General features: G+C 33.4%; 2 protein-coding genes across 5 annotated transcripts; one reads left to right on the top strand and one right to left on the bottom strand.

Annotated features, from left to right (window-relative positions):
* Positions 1-2855: 2855 nt before the first annotated feature.
* LOC106119652 (uncharacterized) lies at positions 2856-6975 on the bottom strand. 2 transcript variants are annotated; one of them, XM_013314733.1, is made up of 5 exons: positions 6771-6975; positions 4281-4559; positions 3950-4038; positions 3702-3876; positions 2856-3543 (listed from the first exon to the last, which is right to left on the bottom strand). In XM_013314733.1, the coding sequence occupies exons 2-5, from the start codon at positions 4527-4529 to the stop codon at positions 3514-3516; spliced, it is 543 nt and encodes a 180-aa protein (XP_013170187.1). In that variant the 5' UTR covers positions 4530-4559; positions 6771-6975; the 3' UTR covers positions 2856-3513. The 2 variants fall into 2 exon arrangements, with proteins under 2 accessions (XP_013170187.1, XP_013170188.1); XM_013314734.1 differs by lacking the exon at positions 6771-6975 and adding an exon at positions 5271-5628.
* On the top strand, positions 6190-23647 carry Pfrx (6-phosphofructo-2-kinase/fructose-2,6-biphosphatase). 3 transcript variants are annotated; one of them, XM_013314731.1, is made up of 10 exons: positions 6190-6741; positions 16607-16732; positions 18445-18605; positions 19142-19276; positions 19675-19935; positions 20568-20786; positions 20942-21176; positions 21531-21658; positions 22007-22038; positions 23212-23299. In XM_013314731.1, exons 1-10 carry the CDS (start codon positions 6567-6569, stop codon positions 23213-23215), a joined length of 1476 nt encoding a protein of 491 aa, XP_013170185.1. In that variant the 5' UTR covers positions 6190-6566; the 3' UTR covers positions 23216-23299. The 3 variants fall into 3 exon arrangements, with proteins under 3 accessions (XP_013170185.1, XP_013170184.1, XP_013170186.1); XM_013314730.1 differs by lacking the exon at positions 22007-22038 and having other exon boundaries at positions 23212-23647; XM_013314732.1 differs by lacking the exons at positions 6190-6741; positions 22007-22038 and adding an exon at positions 15521-15722 and having other exon boundaries at positions 23212-23647.
* The last annotated feature ends 1590 nt before the right edge of the window (positions 23648-25237 follow it).

Genomic DNA, 25237 nt, shown 5'->3' with positions numbered 1-25237 from the left:
GATCCATTTTAAGATAACATACAAATAAAGAAATTTATATCGTTCTTTCATTTGACAAAACTGGGATAATAATATGTCTTATGTTGTTTTGGGGTTTCCACAGTGGGAACAACGGTTAAAATGTGTTCGTGCAAATTCATACCTAACCTTCTGCTCATTGCCTTCCTGTGTCACTACCTCCCTCTCTCTCTCACTCTCTCTTTTTTAATGCTATTTATGACATTATAATCCTACCAATTACCCCTAAATCTTTAAACTATTTTCAATGAAACTTTAAAACTCTTTATCTTTTTTATTTTTTTTTCTTTTAAAACAAATATTTAAACAAAATTGTTTATACTTGCCTAGAATGTCTCGTCCGAACTACGCTTTGCTTGTTCGCAAGATGTCTTCTAAATCATTGTGTGCAATTAACTGTCCGTCTCACTTATAAATGTAATGTGCTATTGTGTCAATTACGTGTATGTATGTGTGTATGTTGCGTTGTCTTTGTGTGCGTGCTTGTTTAGCTCGATTGTCTATGGTATAAGTACCGCAGAGCATTTTAATGATTATATAAAATGCATGTTGGTTTGTGTTGTGTGCTTTTATTTGTTTTATTATCATATCTTGATGATTTGTTTTATCTTTTTTTTTTAATTATAATATATTTATTTTTCTAAGCATGTTTTAAATTTTAATATCACTAAGCTTGCTCTGTTGGCTAAACTAAAAGATATTCTTCCACAATCGTATACTCACTCATCACAAATTACATCATAGTAGATAATAAGCCATTTATTTTTGTAAGATGTAATTGTTGAAAATTTCAATCGTAGAGTTAGGTCGTTTGTACTAGATATTGTTGATGGATATATGCTGGCAACACTGCTATTAACTTTACGAACTGTATTGGCGCTAGATTAGCGCAAATAAAACTACTAAATTATATAAGAATTTCTAATTTGAGTAAATCATCTACATTCGATTAATTTTACATTTGTGTTTCAGTTTATAAACGTAAAAGTTTTTTGTATATATATTTTAACTTGTTGATAAATAAATAAAAGCATTAATTATGTATCCGGCAGTTCTGTGCCTTTTTTAAAGGCAAGATGTTCAAGGTTGTGCTGCCATATCTTAATACTTAAATAATAATAATGTTTTACACGTATTTCTTTACTTTAACAGTTTAAAGTCAAGAAATACTTGTGCATAGTTATGCACCATAGATATAATATGCATGCAAATAGGCTAGACTAAAACAATGCATGAACATTTTATACAATTTTATGCATGTTACAGTAATATAGTTGTAATATTTAATGCTTTTTATTGCTTATACATTTTTAAAACTACCCAAAAGTGTTCCGACATAACTGTAATTGTGTGATTTTTTAAACTAAATACATAATTACATTTTAAGGTTACTTGGATAAAATGTTACTAGTTGGTAGACAGATCGCCTTGTTAACTTTGTTAGCTATTAATCTGACCATAGATATGAAAATATGTACCGTGGAGCTTGCTGGCTGTATGTCACTGTATTGTAAGCCTTGAACAATACAGATAGAAAAATGTAACAATAGTATATATTCTACACTATAAAATGTTAAAGGTACATTGTATATTATATAATTTGCAGATGTTTCTTTAATTTGATTTAAGCATATTTTTTAGAAAGGATAGAGTTAAAGTTTGTAACAGACGCAAGGCATTTGCCTTTTCTGTAACTAGAACACCGCGAACGAACGCGACTGTACATTTGTGTTGAACAGTTTTTCATTAACATGTAAGTTGCTATTTGATATATATAATAGTGTTGGGAAATTAGATGAAACTACGACTGGTAATACCGCCTCTTTTGTCACGAATAAAACATTAATTTTGCATTGAATTTATAAACTTTTTTATGATTATTTATTTTCATCATCATCGATTACTGTTATCTTTATCCCAGTGTCTTTAAGAGATTTCTGTTCCAATGTATGTTGTCCTAGAGATTTTTTTTATTACTACAAAATGTAAAAGAATTTGAACAAACTTAACATATGAAGGGTTTTCGCTACAGACTTCAAGCCAGTTCCATTGTTGATCTGTTCTGTATTTTATTAGTTTATTAAAATGTCTCGCGAAAGTTTAATTAAATAATCATCTCATTAAGTTCAAATAAGTCGAACAAAACCAAGCTGCAGGCTTTGCTGGCTTGCAAACATGAATATGTTTTGATATTATTCCATTATATGTGATTTCCTGTGAGGCAGCTCTTTCCCTCTCCTAACTGGATATACTTTATATTAAAAATATTTATTATTAGGTTAAGATCGCCTTTCAAAAGCACGTCCAAGTTATAGGGCAGCGAATATTTAAGATTAATTTGTCAGCGTATCTCTTATAGTCAAGTAAAATATGTTACCAAGATATTAATCGGCAATATTTTTCTATTTTATAAGTAAATTATAGTTTTTAAAATACGATCAATGCAGAAAGATGACGTCATTGTATAAGGAAAATAGAAAATAATCGTTCATATTCTACCATAAAGCATAGAGCAATAGTAAAGTTCGATTATTCATAATTCCATTGTCAAAAAATCTGATGATTCAAATAAAAAAGTTAAAGGTTATCTATGATTAAGTGATTTCGTCTCTCTGCATTTGCTGGTTATCATAATATAAGCGTATCAAAAGACATGTTTTGTAGACAACACTGGACGCTTTAAATGTATTTGTTCAATAAATGTATTACTATAAAAAATGTGATTATGACTTCATTAACGTAAAAATATTGAATTTAAATTATTTTCAAGTTATCTATGCTAATATGTTTCAATATTATCTTTTAAGTTAGCATCGACAATATTTTGTTTTCTAATATATGTTTCGCGCCAAATACCATTTTGTCAGTGTCAAAATTTTGACAACCGCGCACAAACCAGATTACACACGCCAAGGTAGATTTCAATAATATTTGAAATGTTATTTAGAATTTTAATTTACAGTAAATTACTTTTAAAATCCAACGATGTAATCGTTATAGGCAATCGAATAAGTAATTGGGCGTTTTCATATTTTCTAAGACTCGTATAATTTAAGTTTTGTTTATATTTCCAAAAAATTATGTGCAATAAAATATATATGTTTTATATTCTTAGCTTTATGTTATTGTGAAATCCTTTTTTGACTTAATAAGATGTCAAGGCTTCCAAAGTTCATAACTATTATTAGCCGACTTCAAAAAGAATGCATCTGTATTTTTTTTTCAATAAATTGTATTGTGATTCACGCTCAGAGTACAATAGACATACAACTGTTGTGATGTTAAAAATCGTTCCCATTAAAATACATTTTACACGAATTTTGTCTTTTATTTGAATACAACAGGTACCTACGAAATGAACTGGATTTACATTTAGACTTAGCCACTTACTATCGAGTTGGTTTGATGTCAAGCACTGGTTTATTAAATGATAAAAAAAATTATAAATATTGTCATAAAGACTGCAAACCTATTTTTAGGATCCAAGTGATGATATTATGGCGTAGACCTAGTAGAATCGGAATCCTGGAAGCAGAGAAAGCATTGGTTAAAAAAAAACGATATAAATAAATAAAAATAGATCAATACAGGTCAGAATGGCAACATTAAAATTAGGTGTAAAAGATGTTGTACCAACATAATAAAAAAACAAAACTTTTGTTCTTTATCTAGAAAAAACTGACTTTAATATCTATGTCCTGTAAAGCCTCTTCAAGAGCGAGCAAGCTCGGATCATCTGGGGAGAACATGCGGCATTCCTCATCGAAAAACCTTTCCATCTTCAGACGTAATTCCTCGGCGTGCAGGCGCTGTTCTGAACTCCTCACCTCCTCGGACAACTCGGAGGATGACCTGAAACTAAATTTTATTCTAGTTATAGCTAAGCAGTTAAATTTCGAAAAAAACACAAATAGCAGGAAGGACAAGTTACCTCTTTATTGAAGTAAGGTAATCCCTTGGAAAGGATTCGAGAACGGCTTTCATCTGGATCCACGGATCACTAAAGCTTCGGTTCTTGTACTGGTGAAAGTATTAACATTTTATTTTTATCTCGATTCAAAAGATACAAACAAAATATTAATATGGCAAAATAACACGGCACATTACAGCTATATTGATCTTATGAATTGTTCATACCCGAACAGTTTTGTAACAGGTTATTGCCACCGACTTGTCTTAAAAAATCCTATGTTGAATAAACGTGTCACCTTTTTCTATGATATTATTTGTCTTTTTTCTTACTTATTTAAAAATATACTTACTCTACGATATCTCTCGTAATCGATCTCGGAGTCGGTCATAGCTCGTGATAGAGCGAGACTAGAGTCCGTACTGAGAGTCTTCGCGTCGTAGTCTTCGAGACCAGCGGAGATCAAACTCTCACTGGTCTCCGGCGAGTCTTCCCGCTCCGTCCAGACGTTAGGCGCCGCGACGAGGTCGTCAGGTAAGTCCAGCTCGTTGACCATCTCCGAACGACTCTTTGGGATCGAAGCCAGGAATGTTTCGAACATTTTGTCTTCTCTCCTACCGCTTTTTGTTACCTATTACATCAAAGTTTGTGTATTCTTGATTTTTTATTATTCTGCAATTTATATTACGAAGTTCTTAAAAATTGGCTCACAGATTCCTTAGTTCACTTCGAAAATATTAATGTTATCAATAAATAAACTGATGAATGAATTTATTTATCTTTTAAATCCCGTTGCACCGTGGTTAAGGTCACGTATCAACTACAAACAAAGTGTGTCGCTGCCGAATCAGTAAGACTAGTTCCAAGTGCCCGCTGTTTGATCGATAGACTACGTGTTCGTAGACACGCAAACACTTAACATGGGCTAGACAAATTGATCTGCTTCGACCATTTCTAATACACCTTTTGTTTTTTTTTATTTATTTGTCATTGCCTTGAGTGCCGGGGCACGGAGCATTATAAATGTAGCAGTACATAATTTATTCTTACTAATAAATCTATAAATATCTCGGAGAACCCATATATAACTATAATCTATTTAGTGGCTTCGTTCATGCATTACTATGGCATTATGCGTTCATATGTAATTGCGCTGTTAATTTTATTTTGTACAAAACTCTCTCTACTTATCTTTATCGTAAATTATACACAGAATGTCCTAACAATTTAATGATATAAGATCAAGACGGAAAATTGACATGTTCGGACACAAACAACCATTTAGAAAATATGGAGACTGGACAAATATGATTGGGCAATTCTACAATTCAGTATTCGTTACCAGATAACATCAGACGAGTCTTGCTTGATTTTACATTTATCTGGTGCTATCTACTTCAAAATTCGGTTCACACTGGACACGGAGGCGTAATTCTCTTTTGACAAATCACACGTTAACATGCTGTATACAGGATGTTAAAATTACAAGTAAACAAGGATGCAGCGAAAAGGATTTGGAGACACGTCGCCCACTCCGCGGATACACGCGAGTGACCTCAAGTAACCAGTATCTTATGATGTTCTCATGTAATTTGTAATCGTTTCGTTGTTCATTCAATGCATGACATCAGACAATCGTAGGCTGTAACATTCGTAAACACAAAAATAACCTCATCATTTCCTTTACAACCCTGTGCATAGAAAACGTAACCCTACACAGAAAAGTCGGCTTGTTTGTCTTAGTTTTCATCCTTTCTCATTTAGTGGAATGAAAACTATGACTCTTTAGTCGGCTGAAGTTTTCAGATTAAATTAACGATGCTACGTCATGATTTTCTAGACATGCCAGTAAAGTTTATAGTCAGGCTCTAACTGGTAAATGTCAACCTGGATGTACTGGAAGGCATAACTTAAATACTATTTCTAATCAAGTTAGATTACTGGATTATACTTTGTGTTAGTTACATAGTGTATCAATATGCATTACCTACGTTTTTACAGTAAACGGTTACTAAATTGGTTACGTCAAATCTGTCACAACATGTTAATTATTTGACCAAACGGAACACCTTTAACACGTGAGGTGACGTCAAAATAAATATAAGAATAAGTTCAGTACTTTTATGCAGGACGAAAGGAAACGAGACGGACGAGAGTTAGACCACATACTCAGTATGCATTATACGGAAAGACGAAAAGAATGGCGTTGTAAAGTATGACGTAAATTATCTCAGATATAATGGCAAGATGCCCGAAATCAGAATAGTATCGTTAATAACGTCCGATGTGCTGGACGTCTGGCGTGTGTTCTCGGATATGTGTGCACATTAGCACCCTATCACTAGTGTTTATAAGTTCATATTAATACAGTGTCGGCGATTGTGCCGTGGTGCTGAGTATCCCGCGAACTGAAGAGTAGTTGTAAAAGAGAGACAGAAATATTATAGCTGTCTGTTTCAACTGTCAAGTTATTCCGTAAATTTCCTCGAAATCAGCTGATAGCGATTGTGTCGGCAGCCGCGGCTTTAGCTCGCAAGCTAACAACGCTGGTCGCTACCGCTAGCGCTAGTAGCTTGCGCGGTCCTTTACCATCGCTAGTTCGTGTTTTGCGTCAGTCATGATCCGGTAGCGCGCGCAGATGGATATCGCGAGCACAAACGGTCCGTCGCTGCGACTCCGCGGCGGCGTCAACAATCACAGTGATAGTAAAAAACATGAGTTGAATCTGTGCACGAGTGTAATGTCGGCGGAGACAAAGCGTCTCCTGCCGCCCACTACGGAAACTATCATGACGAAGCCGTTCCCTATAAGAGGTAAATTAAATAAATATTTTAGTGTCTACTAAAAATACGCCGTCGCGCCGGCACCCGGCACGGACAGACTGCTTCCCATCCTATCCCATCCCGCCGCGTATTATTGCACATTATTTCCCCCACACGTGTGCAATGACATTTGATGCTTCAAGAAATATTGACTGTTATCGCTCCAATAAGATTTTTCTGCAACATAAGAAACATTTCAATTGATCAACTATTGGTTTGCGTTCGAACACAGATTTGTAAGAAGCATATATTTGATTTGGCGATTTACGAATGTGTGTGTAAAAGAACGTTATAATTACGATTATACAGTAGTATACACATTACCCATTATGTCGAATTCATAGTATGCATATTACACATCGAATCAAATCCTTGGTGACAGTCGATTTAATATACTTAACTTTATGAACTTAAGTGACATCTATTTTTTTTTTATAGGTAAATGCTTTATAATCACGCAAAAATAAATAATGTCAGAAATATGGTGTAACTTGCCTGTACCGTACCAATGCAGGGCGCAAAACAAGGTTTCAATGAAATTCAGCTCTGAATCTAGTCCAGACTCCTTTACAAGACGGCACCATTATTCCCAATGTTATATCTTGTTGCTTTTAATAACTAGAGCATCCTTGTTTATTGTGGCCTTGAAACTATTTTATTTTTATTCCAAATGTGGTACTCAGGATAAAAGGATCGTTAGGTAAACAACACTCTTTGGTGTTGTGTAAAAACAGTTTTAATCAAAATTATTATGAACATAGAAAAAAATATTCTAACTCTAGCAATAAAGTTTGTAAACAAATGAATAAAGCTGACATTTCGGAACTTGTTCGCAAATTCCGTATTATTTACAGAAATATATTTTTTTCTCAACAAATAGATGGCCATAAACAATGTATTTATTTTAATTTTACTTTAGGCAATGTCGTTTGCTTCCAAAGTTTGTTTCAATACTGCGCCATATCTAGTCTATGCTAGTACGACACATAATAAGCATATTGTTAAAAACAATTAACGAAATGAAAGAAGTAACAATGGTATTCAGTATTCAATTATTTCAAACGAGTCTCCGCTTTCATTGTCACTTTGACCTTGACTTGGCGTCACTCGAACTGAAAATAGTAATTTTCTTTGTAATTTTTTGTTCCATATAATGCTATGAATTGGATTACAGTCGATATTGTACAATGAGGCTGTAAGTTTCCACTGGTATTATGTTATATAATAAAAAGATAAAATGAAAATATTAAATAGAATTATTAGAAATAAGGAGAAAAGCACGCACTGTTACAAGAATATATTTACAACTGATGGTTTTAAAAATAAAGAAAAAGGAAGAAAAAACATATAAAGTTCTAAATTCAAAAATATAACAATTATGAATAAAAATATGTAAAAAGTTCCGTATCTGTCGGTAACATGTAACAACATATTTGACACATTAAGGGTAACAAATAAAAAATAATTACATACATTATATAGCACGGGCGTCGCCAGCTGATTATCTAGTCTAGGTCTAGGAGAGGTATAGATATCTTTAATATTATGTAAAGAAGTTTTTATATCTTTTTAACATTTTTCAATTCTCCCTCTCTAGCGACATCAAAGTAACATAATATTATCAATGCACTGCATTTTATCTTAAAATCGATAATCCGTGTTGATAAATTCGGCGAGACTTGGCTAATTGAATAAGTACTAATCCGTTTAGCCTACTGAGCCTTGGTCATATTACGAACTACGATAATTTGTTTAATTTGACTGCATATTATATTATGAATTTCATCTAACTTCTGTTTTAAATCTGTTTCTACTGGAGCAGTTGTCATTGTTAGACTAAATTAAGTCTACGTGCGACTAAAGTTACGCAGCTAGGCGCTTAGTGGAAGTAAACACTATATGCTTAGTAACCCTATATATATATATGATAATGGCGTTGACAATACTTTAACATCTTCTAAACCTTAATTTACAATTGATAGAATTCGGTGCTTTTTAACCCTTTTGGACCAACAAAAGTGATCAGGGAACCAACAATAGGTTTGCAAAAACACAAAAACTGTCTAACTTCTTTCGTAACAAAGCTTAATTCAGGTATACCCATTAACATTCTTGAAAGTAGATTTTTTATCGATATAAATGAGTATTATAAACTAAATATCTACGCACTAGTTTGTTTTGATAACATATTGTAAGAATTGTTTATTGATTAGGAATCTTAATATTTGTATCGATAAATTATATTAATGTAAATAATATTTCTTATCTTTATTTACAAACTGATTACAGTTTGTGTAGTAACGCTTTATGTAAGTTTTACAACGTCACACTAGCACGTGTTGTCCCATCTCTAATAGTCTGTTCAATTCACATTAATCATTTATTTAACTACGTGTTTCTGTTTTATACCCTCTTTCACTTATCGCTCTCTCCAACTATCGCATTCACATTTGATACCTATTACACATTTACACATTTTTTTTTAATTTTATGATCTGGTAACATAGACCTTTAGGTCATATCTAATTTGGAAATTTATACAAAATGTTATACGTATTGCACAGATGATATCAAAAAGCGAATAAAAATCCATTCAGTCCTTTTAAGATAGATGATTAATAAAGAAAAAATCCAAATAAACTGAACCAAAGACAATAATAAATCTATGCGAATTATTATAGTGTTAGGTTAAAAACTGTCTCTCAAATTTGCTAACCACCTCCGGCTTGCGGACGACGCTCCACATTCCTTTAGTCTGTGGTCTGCGCGGGTTGGATCGATTGTGCGAAAAGGAACGGATATTTTTGTACACACTTTTTAATTTATTCGCATCGCAGCTGGCTGGTTGTTATGCTGATAAAACTAATGCTAGGGTTGTCACGTTTTCAACTAAAATAGAAAAAATGTACAAGTCTAATTTTTTTCTATTTTAGTGCAAGATATATTTTTTTCGGAGCGTCTACTTGTTAACTATATTGTTACTAAATTATAAGAATTTTAAAGAAAGATTTGAATTCTCAATTGAATGCCAACATTTAGATATGAGAACTGTCGATTTAGATTCCTTACATTTATAACTGACCTACGTCGTGCAGCAATCGCGATAATGATGACTTACGGTAAAGACTGAGTGCGAACAAGTTGAAAACCGGTATATCGACCACTTGTATAATATGGAATGGCATTCAATCATGTATAAGTTTCACTTCATCTGGTTCACGGACATTAAGATCATTTTCCCAAATGAGGACTGATATCGTTCAGTTTTATAAAAGTTATTGACAGATATTAACTCATACATATTTTTCAATATAACTAATTTGGTAAAACAACGCAATCTAAATAGTATTTTCTTTGATTAGTTAAAAAAAGCTTTTAGTTTCTTTTGTAGATCCAATACGAATAAAATGAGTGAGAAATAAATATTACTCTAGTTTTTAAAGTATTTTAGCGTTCAAACAATACCCCCCGGTTTTTTTTGTAATGCATCATTACACGCATTACTCTAAGAAATCAAAATTTTATTTCCAAATGTTTTATTTCTATCCGATATGGAAATACAAGAAATTACATGCCGATGACAACCCTGTGTGTCACGAACGGAGCGCGTGCGACGCGTCGTCGGAGCTGGCAGCGCGACGCGGAGATAACCGCACGGCGATGCGCTTTGCTGGACATCTGTCATGTCATTATTGATATTTTACATACATTTGCTACAACTGTTTATAATACTAACTGTTGCCCGCAGCTCCGTCCGCGCGGATTAAAACAAATCTTAATATGTAGCCTGTGCGTTCTTCCAGACTATTTTTTACATCTATGGAAAATTTCAGCGAGATCCGTTTAGTCCTTATGGACCTTTTAACAACCATCCATTTCCAAAATCTTTGTACTCAGAATATTAGTAAGATTAGCGATAAATCAATTAAAATGGACTACATTTCCATAAAGTCGTCAAGTTTCAAACCCGCCGGTGATCCTTCTTCAGGGTGTATGATTACTCGATTGGATTCGCGAGCGCGTCACGTCTCGAGCTGTAGTATAATGCAATAAAAAAATGTATATTGTAAATCGTATATAACCTTTTTAAAAGTGAACATGCATTATGTTTCAAGGTCGTTGTGACACTAATTTATCCTTTTTTAACCTTTGCGCTATCTGGCAACACTGGCTGCCGATTCAGTAGCGTTAACATTAGCGGTATTGTTTGCAATACAAGATATGTAGTTTATCGAATATGTCGCTTACTGTAACAAATAAATAGCTCTACAAGGGATAAGACAATACAGATATGTTTGAATGACATCACGCGAACGCATTACTAAATTTTATCTTAATTTATAACATTGTAGTTGTTAACGCCATAAAAAGATAAAAAAAATATCATTTAAAATTTCCCAAATTAATTATATGCCAATAAAGAACGTCATATTGAAAAAGTCCAGTGATAAAAGGCTTCATAAAATAATCTACGGACAGAATTTAAAATTGATCTGTCCTCGGCGGTATTTCCAAACCGCTACGACTTAGGGTCCTTCAAGAAGCGAGCTTATCACTATCTCAAAGACCGGCAACGCATCTGCGGTTCCTCTGGTATTGCTGATGTCCATGGGCGTCGTTGAACACCTGGGTGTTCCGCTGCTCGTTTGCCCCCTTCTGTTATAAAAAAAAAGATTGTTGTAACTATTGAAACATGTTTTTACACTTTGTCCATCCAAATCAATAAACTGCATATTACGCGAAAAAATCCTAAATTCCAAGATTTTTCTCTTAAAAAACAACGTTGACAGAGCATAATTTTTTAAACCTTGTCATTGTTTACAACATTTTTTACTTCGGATATGGCCTTTACCGAGTTAAAGTGATACTGTGTACTCGGCGTCTAACAAACCGGTTGTAACCGATGAAATCGTCTGGCTGCGAAACCTTGCGAATAAGTCGGAGATATGTTACATGTTGGTGGACATGTTTGGTACATGTGCCCTTGATATTGTGTACATTAGTTGTGGAAAAAATGTAACAGCGATAGAGTTGTCCAGCAGAAGCGGATATAATTATATCGGGGAAGTACCAGGCCATCATAAAATAACCCTAATATAGTTAGTATTTAGAAAAAAAAAGTAATATTATGGTCCGTATTGTTAGTTAATTTTAGGTGAATAATTTATAAACTAAAATTCTGCGCTTTTGCGCAAAAAACTGTAAAGAATTTATTCTCGTTTCACGTCAAAACAAACGTAAAATAAGAACGAACTATGTCTCAAGGTTAGAAAGATAAGGCGATCTATCGCACAATATAAAAAAAGTTACTTCTGACGTAGGCATTTAATTTACAAATACTGAGTCAGAGTTATAACTAGTTCAAACCACTTAATTGATATGAAAAACAATAAACAACAACTAATAGATAAGATTTGCCTCAATTTTAAAATTGTTTAATGCATTGGCAGAAAATTCCATTGCTTTTGCCTTTCAATTAGAAATAATAAAGTTATGATCGAATTATCACATTTGAACGATTAAGGTAAAGAACCGTAAGTTTGATACTAATGTTCTCTTTAACGACACCTATTGTCAACATAATATGATTATTTTTATGACATCTGGAAAATAACTGAGGTAACCATGATGTGAAGGTCGTCAAAGGTAGCAATATAAATATACAAATACATATTAAAATGTGATACAGAACATGTAAGTAATCCGCGTCATAAGTGGCCGAGGCATGTTAAACACGTGATTTTACGACGCGCAAATTAACCTGTAATAAATATTAATAATAATATTGTACACATTACTCGAGACAATTTTTATAATCAGTTTTATATATAACGCATATGTTAACACTGCGTTTAAGGTCTGTCATTACAAATATCGATTAAAACTATAATTAATACAAAAATGATTCATACACGAGGGTATGTAATCTTTGTCAATGCAATTCATTAATTAGGTTAATGAATCAAATTAATTACATGACAAAGAATGTTATTGACTTACTTTATGTTATTAAAGATGACGTGAATCATTCATGTCTAGCTTTGTGTGACTAATTTATTCAAAACGTAGTTATAACTAAGAATTAAAATAATTACTTAATCGCCAAAAGTCAAGAGGCAAACTTTTTTCCAGTATCCGAACGTATTTTGAAAGCATAAACAAAGCACGCTCTATTTCGATAAGCTATAAATAGAGGGCAACACTCGACTTGTGCGTGACGATAAGTAGCCACACACTAGCGCCACACGATTCTAATACAAATGGACCACAACAATGTTTGTTGTAGCAGTTGATTGACCGTACCTATGTTAAGGAAGCCATGAACTTGCTACATATGCCTTGTTAAATACATTCCTAAACCACTACACTGATTTCGATCAGATTAGTTAACATTATTTTGTATTGTTTGACACCATGTAGTCCAGGTGGGTATTTGTGGAGTCTACGTGTGGGGTTACGGTTGCAGGAAATATAATTGAGGGTGTAAAAATATAAGAATAGATAAAGTTTGCAGCAGATGGTACACAAAACCAGTAAAATTTTAAAAGGGGTCTAGGAGAACAAAAAGCGATGTGCATCGCCGATTCAAACTATTGATATTATCAACGTTAAGTAATGTTATATACTCTTGGTTACAACGCTTGCCGGATTTAACTAGTAAATAAATCAAATTGACCTTCCCAATGCGCCGACAATAAATCACTAAACAGCATTCATCGTGTCGCTGTCTGCCAACAGTGCTACGTGAATTAAGATAACTGCACGCAGAACAGACTTTACTAAAAAAAAACTTACAGCTCTGATTTCTATGAGTTTAGCGTCTTTATGAAAAAGATTATATTATATTATATTCAAAGATATGTGTGAAGTCAACCAACCCGCACTCGGCCAGCGTGGTTGACTATGGCCTAATCACCCTTAATTTAGGGTAGGATCCGAGCCCCTCGGTGGGGACGTATAGTGAGCTGATGATGATGATGAAAAAGACACATAAAACTTTATCATTCAAATTAACCTTATCTAACTGGTACTGGTTTAAGGGTACTAATCTACCACAAAGGGACTTTCCCTTGGTGGCCTTTATATAGAATTAAGTGGCAGATATGTATATCAAAAACTGAACAATGAATCATCATGTACATAAGCGATTTCCTTGCCTCGTAATAATCGTTATATTTCAAGTCAGTCGGTAGGTCAAACTGCAGTCCTACAACGTGCCCTGTGAATCATACGATAACAATAAACCTATAACTTCTCTTTAACTTTATTTATGGCACATTAAGAGTGCGTGCAATGATTCATCCATGTTATCTAATTAAAATACAATTCATATCATTGATGCTAAAGCCTAAAGCAATAATTCTTGTGCTAGTTTAAACAATTGCGTCTAAATGCACTTGATATAAGATCACCTCACTAAGTAGAACATCCTTATTCAAATTTACTGACCACCGACTCAGTCTCTATCATAACTTCATTAGCCGCTTGTGTTGCGAATACATAAATATAACCCAAACCTTTCGTCATAAATACAAAAATGCTCTTGTTACGAAAAGATTACACGTTTCTATTACGAATTTGAGACAACCTTAGAACAACAAAACAAATCTCTGGTGCCAAGCTTCGGAATCTTGCGGGCATCAATTGGAATGATCAGGCGATGAATGGGGGGCGGGAGGCGTGGGTACTACGTCATCTCGTATGTCAGTATTGGGCGGAGTTCCCGAGTAGTTGAATGCAAAATACAGTAACATATTTTTACAACATTGTATAGATACAGATTACATTTTTGTTGCAATGTTTTAGATAACTTATGTTAAAGTTATTTATCCTATTATATTTATAACGTTTTATCTAATTGATTTAAATCTACAGTTTAGTATGAGAGGAAGGAAAGCAAGTCAAATATAACCCACAATAAGAACACTATGTTGACAGCATTTAAGGAGATTGAGTCAATTTTGGGTCAATACCATTGACAGCTGTTTTCTGTACTGCCATGGTATTTCACCTTTCGACCCGATTCATTCGTATATACAGCAAATATTCTTGTTGCGGAATCTACCAATGTCAAAATATATTTGTGTCCTTCCTCTGATGATACTCTTGCGACACCACTTGTTGCTATCGATGACTTACTCACAAACGTATAGCCATAAATATTTTATAAATTTTCTAAATTTGGCGAAAGTTTTTTTAAATATCTGTCCATAATGATAAATTAACGTTCATACAAATAAAACAGAAACGTGTCACCTGATTATGGTCACATTATGTTCCACTTATCATGCAAATAATAAAGGTTATCAGAGGTACAAACAGTGCTCTACTATTTGTATCTCATATGTGGATATTTTAAAAATATATTGCAAATTGCAAGTTACTATATTTGTCAAAGTTGTATAAATGTATTGATGAAATAAATTATTAAGAAACAAAAATGAGGGATTTTTAAAGCATACATCCCATTTACAAATTGTGAACCCTTAAAAACTATAAATTACAACTTGTAACAACGAGGACACGTTACGCAGTAAGCGAAGCTTAATTTTAATATAATAAGGAGAAAATATTAACTATTCATTAGGCGCAAATAAAAGTACTAAAACCGTTCAAACTCATTAAAAAAATGTTTTTAAAAGAAATCAGTGGGTCAGCACAAGTTTTTCCGAATAATTTTAATGAAATTTCATAGACAGTTAATCCGCGTATCCGAATTTATTGTCTATGCCTTATAGCTGTCAATGTCAATATTGATTTGATAAATTGATAGTGACACGAATGACAGTCGCGAAATTCTCTTTGCTGAACGAAGTCGTGGAAATTACCGGAGAAGTTAAATTCCATATTTTAACTTATTAAAACCGTACAAAGTTAACCAAAGTTGTGATAGAAGTCATAGTTAACAATGGACTCAGAAGATACTAGGGCGGAGGGCTGGAAATATTTAAATAAGCAGTTTTTCGGAGACGGTCAGTATGATTTCTATGTTCTAATGTTCCGTGGGAGAAAGGCGATTTTATGGCCAATTAAATACGTGCAAGGACGAGTTATAATTTATTCGTTCTATATAATCTTCACTACCAATGTCATATAGTTTTACTGCATGCAAATTTAATTTTAAACTGATTTGGTATCCAAATTTAGAGTATGATGTTTTTTGGATATACTATTAAATTCGTATTTTAACCACCTCAATTTTATAATGTTAAAATAATATATAGATAAAGTTCTAAGTCTAACGTTTATTTGGCAATCATATGAGATTTATACATTTGTTATATTATTGAAAAATAATAAATAGATTAATCCAAAAGTTAAAACAGAATTATCATTTACCATATCAGATAAGGTTAATGTCTAATTTATTATATATCATACATTAGTTTATATCTAATGCTAGTACACCTTGGAGTTTTATATTAAGACAATAGATAAGTAAAGATGAATTTTATATCAGTATGAATATCATAATTATATAAATAGTATAATTAATTAATGAAGACCATTATTTGTCATTAAGACTACAATTTATTGTGTTTTTGTAGAGAAAGTACAGATTATTCACATATCTTTTAATCTAAAACAATTAGATTTCTTTCAATCTCAAATCTGTCTTTGGAGCATTTGCATATGGCAACACTCTGGCAGTGTTTTAAATCATTAAAAGAACCTTATTCACAATAAAAATTCAAACAATATATTTATAGACATAAAATACAAACAAAAAAGTATGTATATTATTATTATATAAGAGATAAATGCAAATGATTCCTAAAGTTTTGTGTTCCTGATTTGTAGAAACATATTTCTTTTATTTAATAGTAAGCTTCATGTGGATATTGTTGTTTTTCAGGTGAACGTGCAAACTATGTAAACATTCCCCATGTGATTGCAATGGTGGGTCTTCCTGCCCGAGGCAAGACGTATATATCAAAGAAACTGTCACGGTACCTGAACTGGATAGGCATTAATACAAGGGGTGAGTTATTTTTCTGTATAAACATATAAGAAAAACACATATTGTCAACAGAATCACATAAACATATATTAAGTGTGGTACAAATGAAATCTTAATAGCTTTTTTCTGTTCAACATACTAACTGCCAAATTCATATCATTATCAAAAAAACTATGGTATCAATGAAGTTGTGGAAGCCTAGTCCCTGCAATTAATAGATAGTTGAACCTGAATAAGCGAGAAATCTCTATAAGCTAGAGACATTATCATGTACCTTCAGACAACCTCCATAAGCGAGAAAATAAGGTTAAAGAGAAACTTCTATAAGTGTGAAAAATATTGCAGTCCCTTGGAGCACTTATCGAGTTTCTACTGTATTATTACAGTGGGCTTCCACTGCTATGACACTTGCATTAAATACATTGTTGTCTTTGTCACTGTCACAGTGAATGAAAGAGACAAGAATATATATTGATAAAAGTATTGGTTAAGTGGTGTTCTGTGTTTATGTAATATATAATAATTAATTTCATTGTAATGTATCAGTACATAAGATGGATTTGCACAAGCCACTGATCTCTGTATGGGGAATGTATAAATATTTTGGCACACAATAACAACTTCCTCTGGCTACTATCCATTGCCAAATGTGCATCTAAACATGTATTCATTAACCCCAGTATACATAACAAAATGTATATATGTATAATTTCGTCACAATAATTCTCATTATTGGCTAAATTAATGTTTATCATGGGGCCTAGCATGAATATTTGTGACAATCTTTTTCATATCATTGTTAATTATGTCAAAATTAGTATGAGATTTTTCGGTGAGCTATACACAAATTTTGCCTACCAAATCTCAATGTATTTTTCGTATCTTTATTAGGCCAAGTCACCAATAACTTCAGGGTAAACTTAGGTCCCTCAGTAGGGACGGGTATAAAACAATTTACAATTGAAACATTATATTTAATGTATTTGGGGAAACTAATTTTGAATTGATTCGCAAGGATTATTTGAGTGTCATAATTAATGACACTCTAAAATAATTCTTATTTTCATCCATATAAAGTCGTTAATCGTTTATAATACTAGTAAGTTGTAAATTTTTGTAGAATATATATGTAGTATATAGAAATTAATATGGAATCTTTTATCTATCAAAGTAAACCTATTGACTTTTAGTGATAAAAATGTACGCAGAAATAATATTGCTATCATATCATGTTTATAATAATGTTTAGTATTACCAAGGTATACTTAATTAGTTGTAGCACTTGGACGTAGTGTGATTTATCATAAATATAAATATTTTATAGGTCAATAATACTATGTCATAGAGTTTGTTTATAAAACAATATAACATTTCAAGTTCATACAAAGCCATCTAATCATACATACATTAATTACTAGTTGTCGCCCTCAACTTCGTCTGCGTGATACTAGAGAAATAAAATATTAGTATGTGTTCTTCCAGACTATGTTCAATTTTCAGTGAGATCTGCTCTTCTGTTCTGTAGATACCTTCTAACAAACATTCATCCATACATCTAAACATTTATAATAATAGTAAGATATAAAGATTGTAGAAGACAATCCACTCAAGTAGTATTTGTGTGCGTGTGTTTGTGTACATGACAATGTACATATGTATGTGTACCCACGTTTATATGTTTTCTTGTCCTTAGTAGAGTATCTATTTTAAATGGCAAAATATGTTATTTGTAGTATTCAACTTGGGTGAATATCGGCGGCATGCGACAACCGCGTACACGAGTCACGAGTTCTTCCGCGCGGACAACAAGGAGGCGATGGCCATCAGACAGCAGTGTGCGCTGGACGCCCTGCACGATGTTTGCGAATGGCTGGTTAAAGGTGGAGAGGTTGCTGTGAGTACAAACACATAGACTGAACTTGAATATATTAATACAATGGGAAAAACTGAATTTAGCATTTCTGAAGGACATTTACAGCCGAATGATTTGAATAATATTAAATGGCCATAAGCAATAAGAATATTCTGGAAAAATCGGCAGTGTTTTGTTAGACAATGGAATGTAGAAATTAAAACACTAACTGTTGATTTCTGAAATCAAAATCTTTGTATAAATCTTATCATCATCCCTGTCCATATCTTTGACAAAACAGAGGTATTATATTTTAAGCGGGGATTTTGGCTTTAGAAACCCATGGTAATTGTCTCGTATAGTATTTTTATTGGTCACTCAGATTAGCCCTTATTGTCGATTACTCGTTCTAAATCCGAATGCAATTTATTTAATGGTTCAGTAAAAGACAATAATCCAATCATATGGATTTTAAAGTGTTATGTTTTTTAATAAAAATTTATAGTATATTTTGTCATGTTGTTATTAATATTAATGCGTCTGTCTGTCTGTTAGTTGTTAATAAGAATGTTGTACAGGTGTTTGACGCAACCAATTCGACGATGGAGCGGCGGCGGATGATCCGCGACATCGTGGTACACAAGATGGGCTTCAAGTTGTTCTTTGTGGAGTCAATATGTGACGACCCGAGGATCATTGAACAGAATATTATGGTATGTATCAATTTACATTGACGATGAGTTTCCACTTTTTTTACACATGGAGTTAGCATTATGAAAAAGATATATATACGTCCTTTTTCAGTTGTTAAAAGCCTACTCTAAGTTAGGGGTGGTTAGGCCATAAACAAGCTGGCCCAGTGCGGGTTGACTTCACACATATCTTTAAATTTCTTCTCAGATATGTTCAAGTTGCATCATGATGTTTTCCTTCACTCTTCGAACGTCGTATATGTTCATATGTAAATCGATAAACACATGGATATGTGTCGGGATTAGAATCCAGGACCTCCAGATTACATATCAAGTGCTTAACTACGACACTGAATAAAACCACACAGGTATTATTTTTAGTATTAATTATTATTGTATTTGTTATTTCTTTATTCCAGGAAGTTAAAGTTAGCAGTCCGGACTACACAAACATACAGAACATGGACAATGTTCTTAATGACTTTTTACTCCGGATAGAGCATTACAAGGAGAAGTATGAGCCACTAGACGAGACGCTGGAGGAGGAGTGCAGTTTTATGAAGATATACGATACTGGAGAGAAGGTGGTTGTGCACAAACATGAGGGACATATACAAAGTCGCATTGTATACTATCTCATGAATATACATATTGTGCCTAGGACTATATATTTGACGAGGGTGAGTGTGTGTTATATATTAATTAGAAATTACCGAATATCATCATCATCAGCTCACTATACGTCCCCACCGAGGGGCTCGGAGCCTACCCTAAGTTGAGGGTGATTAGGCCATAGTCAACCACGCTGGCCAAGTGCGGGTTGGTTGACTTCACACGTATCTTTGAATTTCTACTCAGATATGTGCAGGTTGCATCACGATGTGTTCCTTCGCCGTAAGAACTTGGATAAATGTACATAAGTAAATCGGAAATCGAAAAACACATTGGTACATGGCGGGATTCGAACCCAGGACCTGCAGATTGCAAGTCAAGAGCTTGACCACTGAGCCACTGACGCTTACCGAATATACAGACTTTATATTTTTTTTTTTATTAAACACTAACAATCCAACACAGGGATTCCTAAACTATTTTCTCAAAGACCTTTCATAACTTCGGTTAACTCCTAGTCTACTTTCTTCTACTTCTTTTCAACTTTATTTCCCGCTGTCTTTAACACTCACTTGGTTTTCCATCAACCTAAATTTGGAAATCACTGCTCAAGCACAAACTTTGTTTGGGACGGTTAAAAGAAATATTCGTTTTTTTTATTGTAGAAATAATGATTAACAAAAATTGTAATATATTCCAGCACGGTGAGAGCATGCACAACCTGGTGGGTCGTATCGGCGGCGACAGCGAGCTGTCAGCGCGCGGGCGGCAGTACGCGAGCTCGCTGGCCACCTACATCGAGCAGCAGCAGATCCCCGGCCTAAGAGTCTGGACATCCTGGATGCGCCGCGCCATACAGACTGTCAACGACGTGCGCGCGCCGCAGGAGAGGTGGAAGGCACTCAACGAAATTGATGCTGTAAGTTCAATACAGTTATATGGTCTAATTGACCATATACGAATGGAATTGACCGTTTGGAATTTCCTTGTAACAAACACATGTAAACTTTTTAATTTATAATTTGAAGTAATAAATAAGATTGCAAAGAGTTTATTTGAATACACTTGAACCAGGGCATCTGCGAGGAGATGACGTACGCAGAGATCCAGGAGAAGTACCCGTCGGACTTCAACGCGCGCGACGCCAACAAGTTCGCGTACCGGTACCCGCGCGGCGAGAGCTACGAGGACCTGGTGGCTCGCCTCGAGCCCGTCATCATGGAGCTGGAGCGCCAGGGCAACGTGCTCGTCGTCTCCCACCAGGCCGTCATGCGCTGTCTACTCGCATACTTCCTCGATAAGTCCGCAGGTATGATGACCTGACATTCAATTTCAAAAATATCTGTTATAATGTGTCTATCTGACTAAACTTGTAAATGCTAACGTATGAATGGATGTTTCTTAGAAGGTATCTCCAGAACGGCTACATAGATATATAACATAGCCTGAGAGAACTCATAGGCTACTAATTAAGGTTTTTTTAATTCCGCGCAGACGGAATCACGATTTCCAGCTTATATTCGATTTATTTGAATGCATACATACATACAAGCATAAATTTGGTCAAAAGGTTAATAGTTTTGTGACAAGTGAATGATTATCGACGATATAAAGTTTAAGACAGCTTTATAATATTATGTTTGTTTGTTATGTTATAAATCAGAAGAGCTGCCGTACCTGCACGTGCCGCTGCACACAGTGATCAAGCTGACGCCGGTCGCGTACGGGTGTCGCGAGGAGCACGTCGCGCTGCCCGTCGCCGCCGTCGACACGCACCGCCCCAAGCCCGCGGTGAGCACGCCCACACATTTCTTACACCATCGACAATACTATTACATTCCTACATCCTGGATCTTACCAAAATTAATATCGCTAATGTTCATAATAGACCCTCATTACGCTAATTAATTACTTACTTACTCCGCTGGCGCATCGACCCAAAGTGGGTCTTGGGCTCCGACACAAGAGACCGCCAAAGTCGCCTGTCTAATTACAGTATAAATATTTTAGTTTGCTAATTGTAGTTAATAATTACATTAAAGTAATCCATTTTGTTCATAACTTAAAAATTAATAAATGTACACTATATTTCTGTTTTCTGATATAATCATTACTAAATCATATCGATGTTCCTAACAGGATAAAGAAGATGATGCGGCAACTGACAAAACGTAACAGCTTTGTTATTATAACACAAAACTGCTGGCAACATTGTTATAACAATAAAAACAAAACAAATGTCACTAATATAAAAAGTTTAAGAATATAAATCGCCCAAAATAGAGACAAATACCACTTATTTAAAAAAAAAAACTTCTACAATAGCTTAAAATAAAGTTAAGATTTAAATTCTAATTAAATTGGAAATAAACAAGAATTTTTTTTGTTAATTTTTTACATATTTTGACTAAACCTTAAAAAATAAAATTTTATTTAGTTTACTGGTTTTTTAAGTGGTTAGCACAAAAATGTTGCCAGCAGCAAAAAAAATCAATAAAAATTTTCTTTAAAAAAATAGAAGATTTAAATATTTTATTAGCCAAATGAACTCTTCAAGGGTGTTCTCAAAAGTTAAGTTCTTCCTATCTTTTAATGGTGTTTGGGAACTAGTTACTTCGGTGTTGGTTTTTTGTTTTATACAATTTTTTTTATTATTATGGGATATATATTTATTGTTTATATTATGGAATTTTTAAGGAAGTGGGTTGTCACTGTCGAACATGTGAAAAAACATATTATTGTCCCTTATATTTGCTTTGAAAAAATAGAGGTAGCGTGATGTATATCTGTTGCCGCAGTAGAAATTAACTATGTGACGTGGATAACCTTCAAATATTAACCTAAAATCTATTTATTTATTTATTGAATTATCTGAGTTTTGATTTGAAGCTTATTTATTAATAAAAAAAAATAGTATTGAAAACTTATTTAGAATAATACCATTTAACTAATAATATATTTAATAAAAAAATCAAATTTTTTTAGTATATTAATGACTTCAAAATTTTGGTGTGGGTTTTTTTTTTATAAAATACATGTTATCAGGGTTGGAAATTTGTTATATATTTATTCATATACAAAATTACTATATGTTTGTAATGTGTAATGTTTTTGTATACAGTCGAACCTGAAAAAGCTAGCAAGAGACCGTGATATGTTTCTCGTTCTTTTTCGTATCCAGCGTCAACTATATCTGATATTATTTTATATGATTTTTATTTTTATCTTTTTAAATATTATATAAGTAAATTACAAATGATATGTTACAAAATATTATTGAGTCCTTTTTTAACTTTAACGTTTTATTCACATTTTCTATAGTATGATGTTATTGTTTCCCGCAGGTGATCCCCGCCCCGCGCATCAAGCCGCCAGCTCCACTCATCAACGGCGACACAAACGGCGAACAAACCGTCGAAACTCCATCCCATTAACAAACATCGTAGTAAAATAACAAATTAAATCTTATTATATTCAAGTTTAATTTATACACGTCCTAAGTTTGACAAAGATTAATGAAAGCAGTGCATAATCTATGACATCGCGACAAAGATTAAAAGAAGCTATGCATAATCTGTGACATGGCGTGTGCGGAATGGCGGTGAACTTGAGACTGATGTTAGTGAGTTTAGACATCTAAGTCATGTTATCGTGTATTTAAAATGAAAAATGTGTAAAAAATATGAAATCAAATTTCATCTACGTTTTTAGTCCCTTTAATCTCGAAGCAGCGCCGAGTTACATTGGACGGAAGATTTTTTTTTTCGTTCAAAAACAACATCCATTGATAAGTTAATTGAATTCATTATTTAAACAACAATAAAAAATGTTTTTATCCCATATTTTTAATTCTTTATCGAAAAAAAAATTTTCAGCCCATGTTGGTGCCATAAATATATTGTGAAAATGAGTTGTACAAATTGTTTTTTTTTAAACAGTTTCTGTACTTGTATGTACAGTGCGATGTTTTTTTTTAATATTTATAATACAGTGTATTTTAATCTATAGCTTTTACAGAAAATTTTGGTCCTAAACAAATTTCAGTTTAATTTTCAGTCAATGTGACTCGGCGCTCGTATATATTTTTTAGGGTGTCTCGTCTCCATATTTACGTACGACCATTATAAATATTAATGTATTTAACTACTTATATAAGTTTTTACAAAGTGGCTACATATAAAATATTGTAATTGTTAATATAATTTTTTAAATATAAGTGTATTATAAACGGGCTCGATGTGTTTTACTTACAACCAAAATATTTCCTTAACATCCTGTACACTATTGTGACGTTATAGCAAAAAAAGAACAGTTTTTTTCATTTTTTAAGATTTTTTTTTGTTAAAATCTGTGTCAAGCAATTTTTGAAAGATCGTTTATTTGTAACACTAATGAAATATTAATGTTATTTTCGCGTCCACTAATACTGAGTAGACATCCAGAAAATGGATTTTTTTAAATAGTAACATTGAAAAATAGATGTTGTTTCGTTAAGCGACATCTAGTACTAGCGTGTGACACTAAGTGCTAAGCGACCTAGATTCTCAGTTTCCACACCTCAAAGTCGTAGCTAATTTTGGAAAAATCATTTGAAATAAAAGTTACGAAAATACTTCATGGAATAAAGATATAGATTTATAGATTGCTATTTAAAAATTGATTAAAAAATCAGGAAGATTGTAAATCTTGACGATGGCGTAAATCATTAACTATAGATGTCTCCTTTCTTAATTCTTTACTTACGTATTCAATCTCTTAGTCTGGAAATATTGGAAGACTATCCTACTTATTTTACGGTAAATAGCTAGCAAATAACTCTGCAACTGAACTGATATACCAAACAGCTCAGCTAAGACAGGACAGGAGATACGGCAACTGGAATAATAAAAAGATATCTTACAGGTCAACAGTCATTTTCGTGTTTTTTCAAGTGTAAAAACATTTTATTAGAAAGTGAGTCCACGCTTTGTTGCATATCCGAGTGGTCTGACCAAAAATAACGGGCATCGGTCATTGCAATCAATAAAATGTCATCGGCTACCGGCGAAAGCGGGGGAGGGTGCTTCCCGCGCGAAAATCGTTCTCCCTGCACCCTCACGCTAATAGTATTCTATTGAGTGCAGAACGACACATTCTGCCAAAGGTGTGGCATACTGGCCAGAGAACCTTTGCCTTTTTTATTATAAAAAAATATATGTGAATACAATACAGAATCGCGCGGAAATAACTAGATGTGGGCGAAATTAGTGATTGAGAGGATTTTTGTTAATAATAGTTGATACTGCATCCTTTAAATATCAAAGCTATATACCTGTCTGCTAACAAGCAAGTCCTTCAATGATGTACCAACCATTGACACCGACTCCGAAA

This window comes from Papilio xuthus, unplaced genomic scaffold (assembly GCF_000836235.2).
Source record: "Papilio xuthus unplaced genomic scaffold, Pxut_1.1 DF827135.1, whole genome shotgun sequence".
In the NCBI taxonomy this organism is placed as follows: Eukaryota; Metazoa; Arthropoda; class Insecta; order Lepidoptera; family Papilionidae; genus Papilio; species Papilio xuthus.
This window is presented reverse-complemented; position numbering and strand designations above follow the sequence as displayed.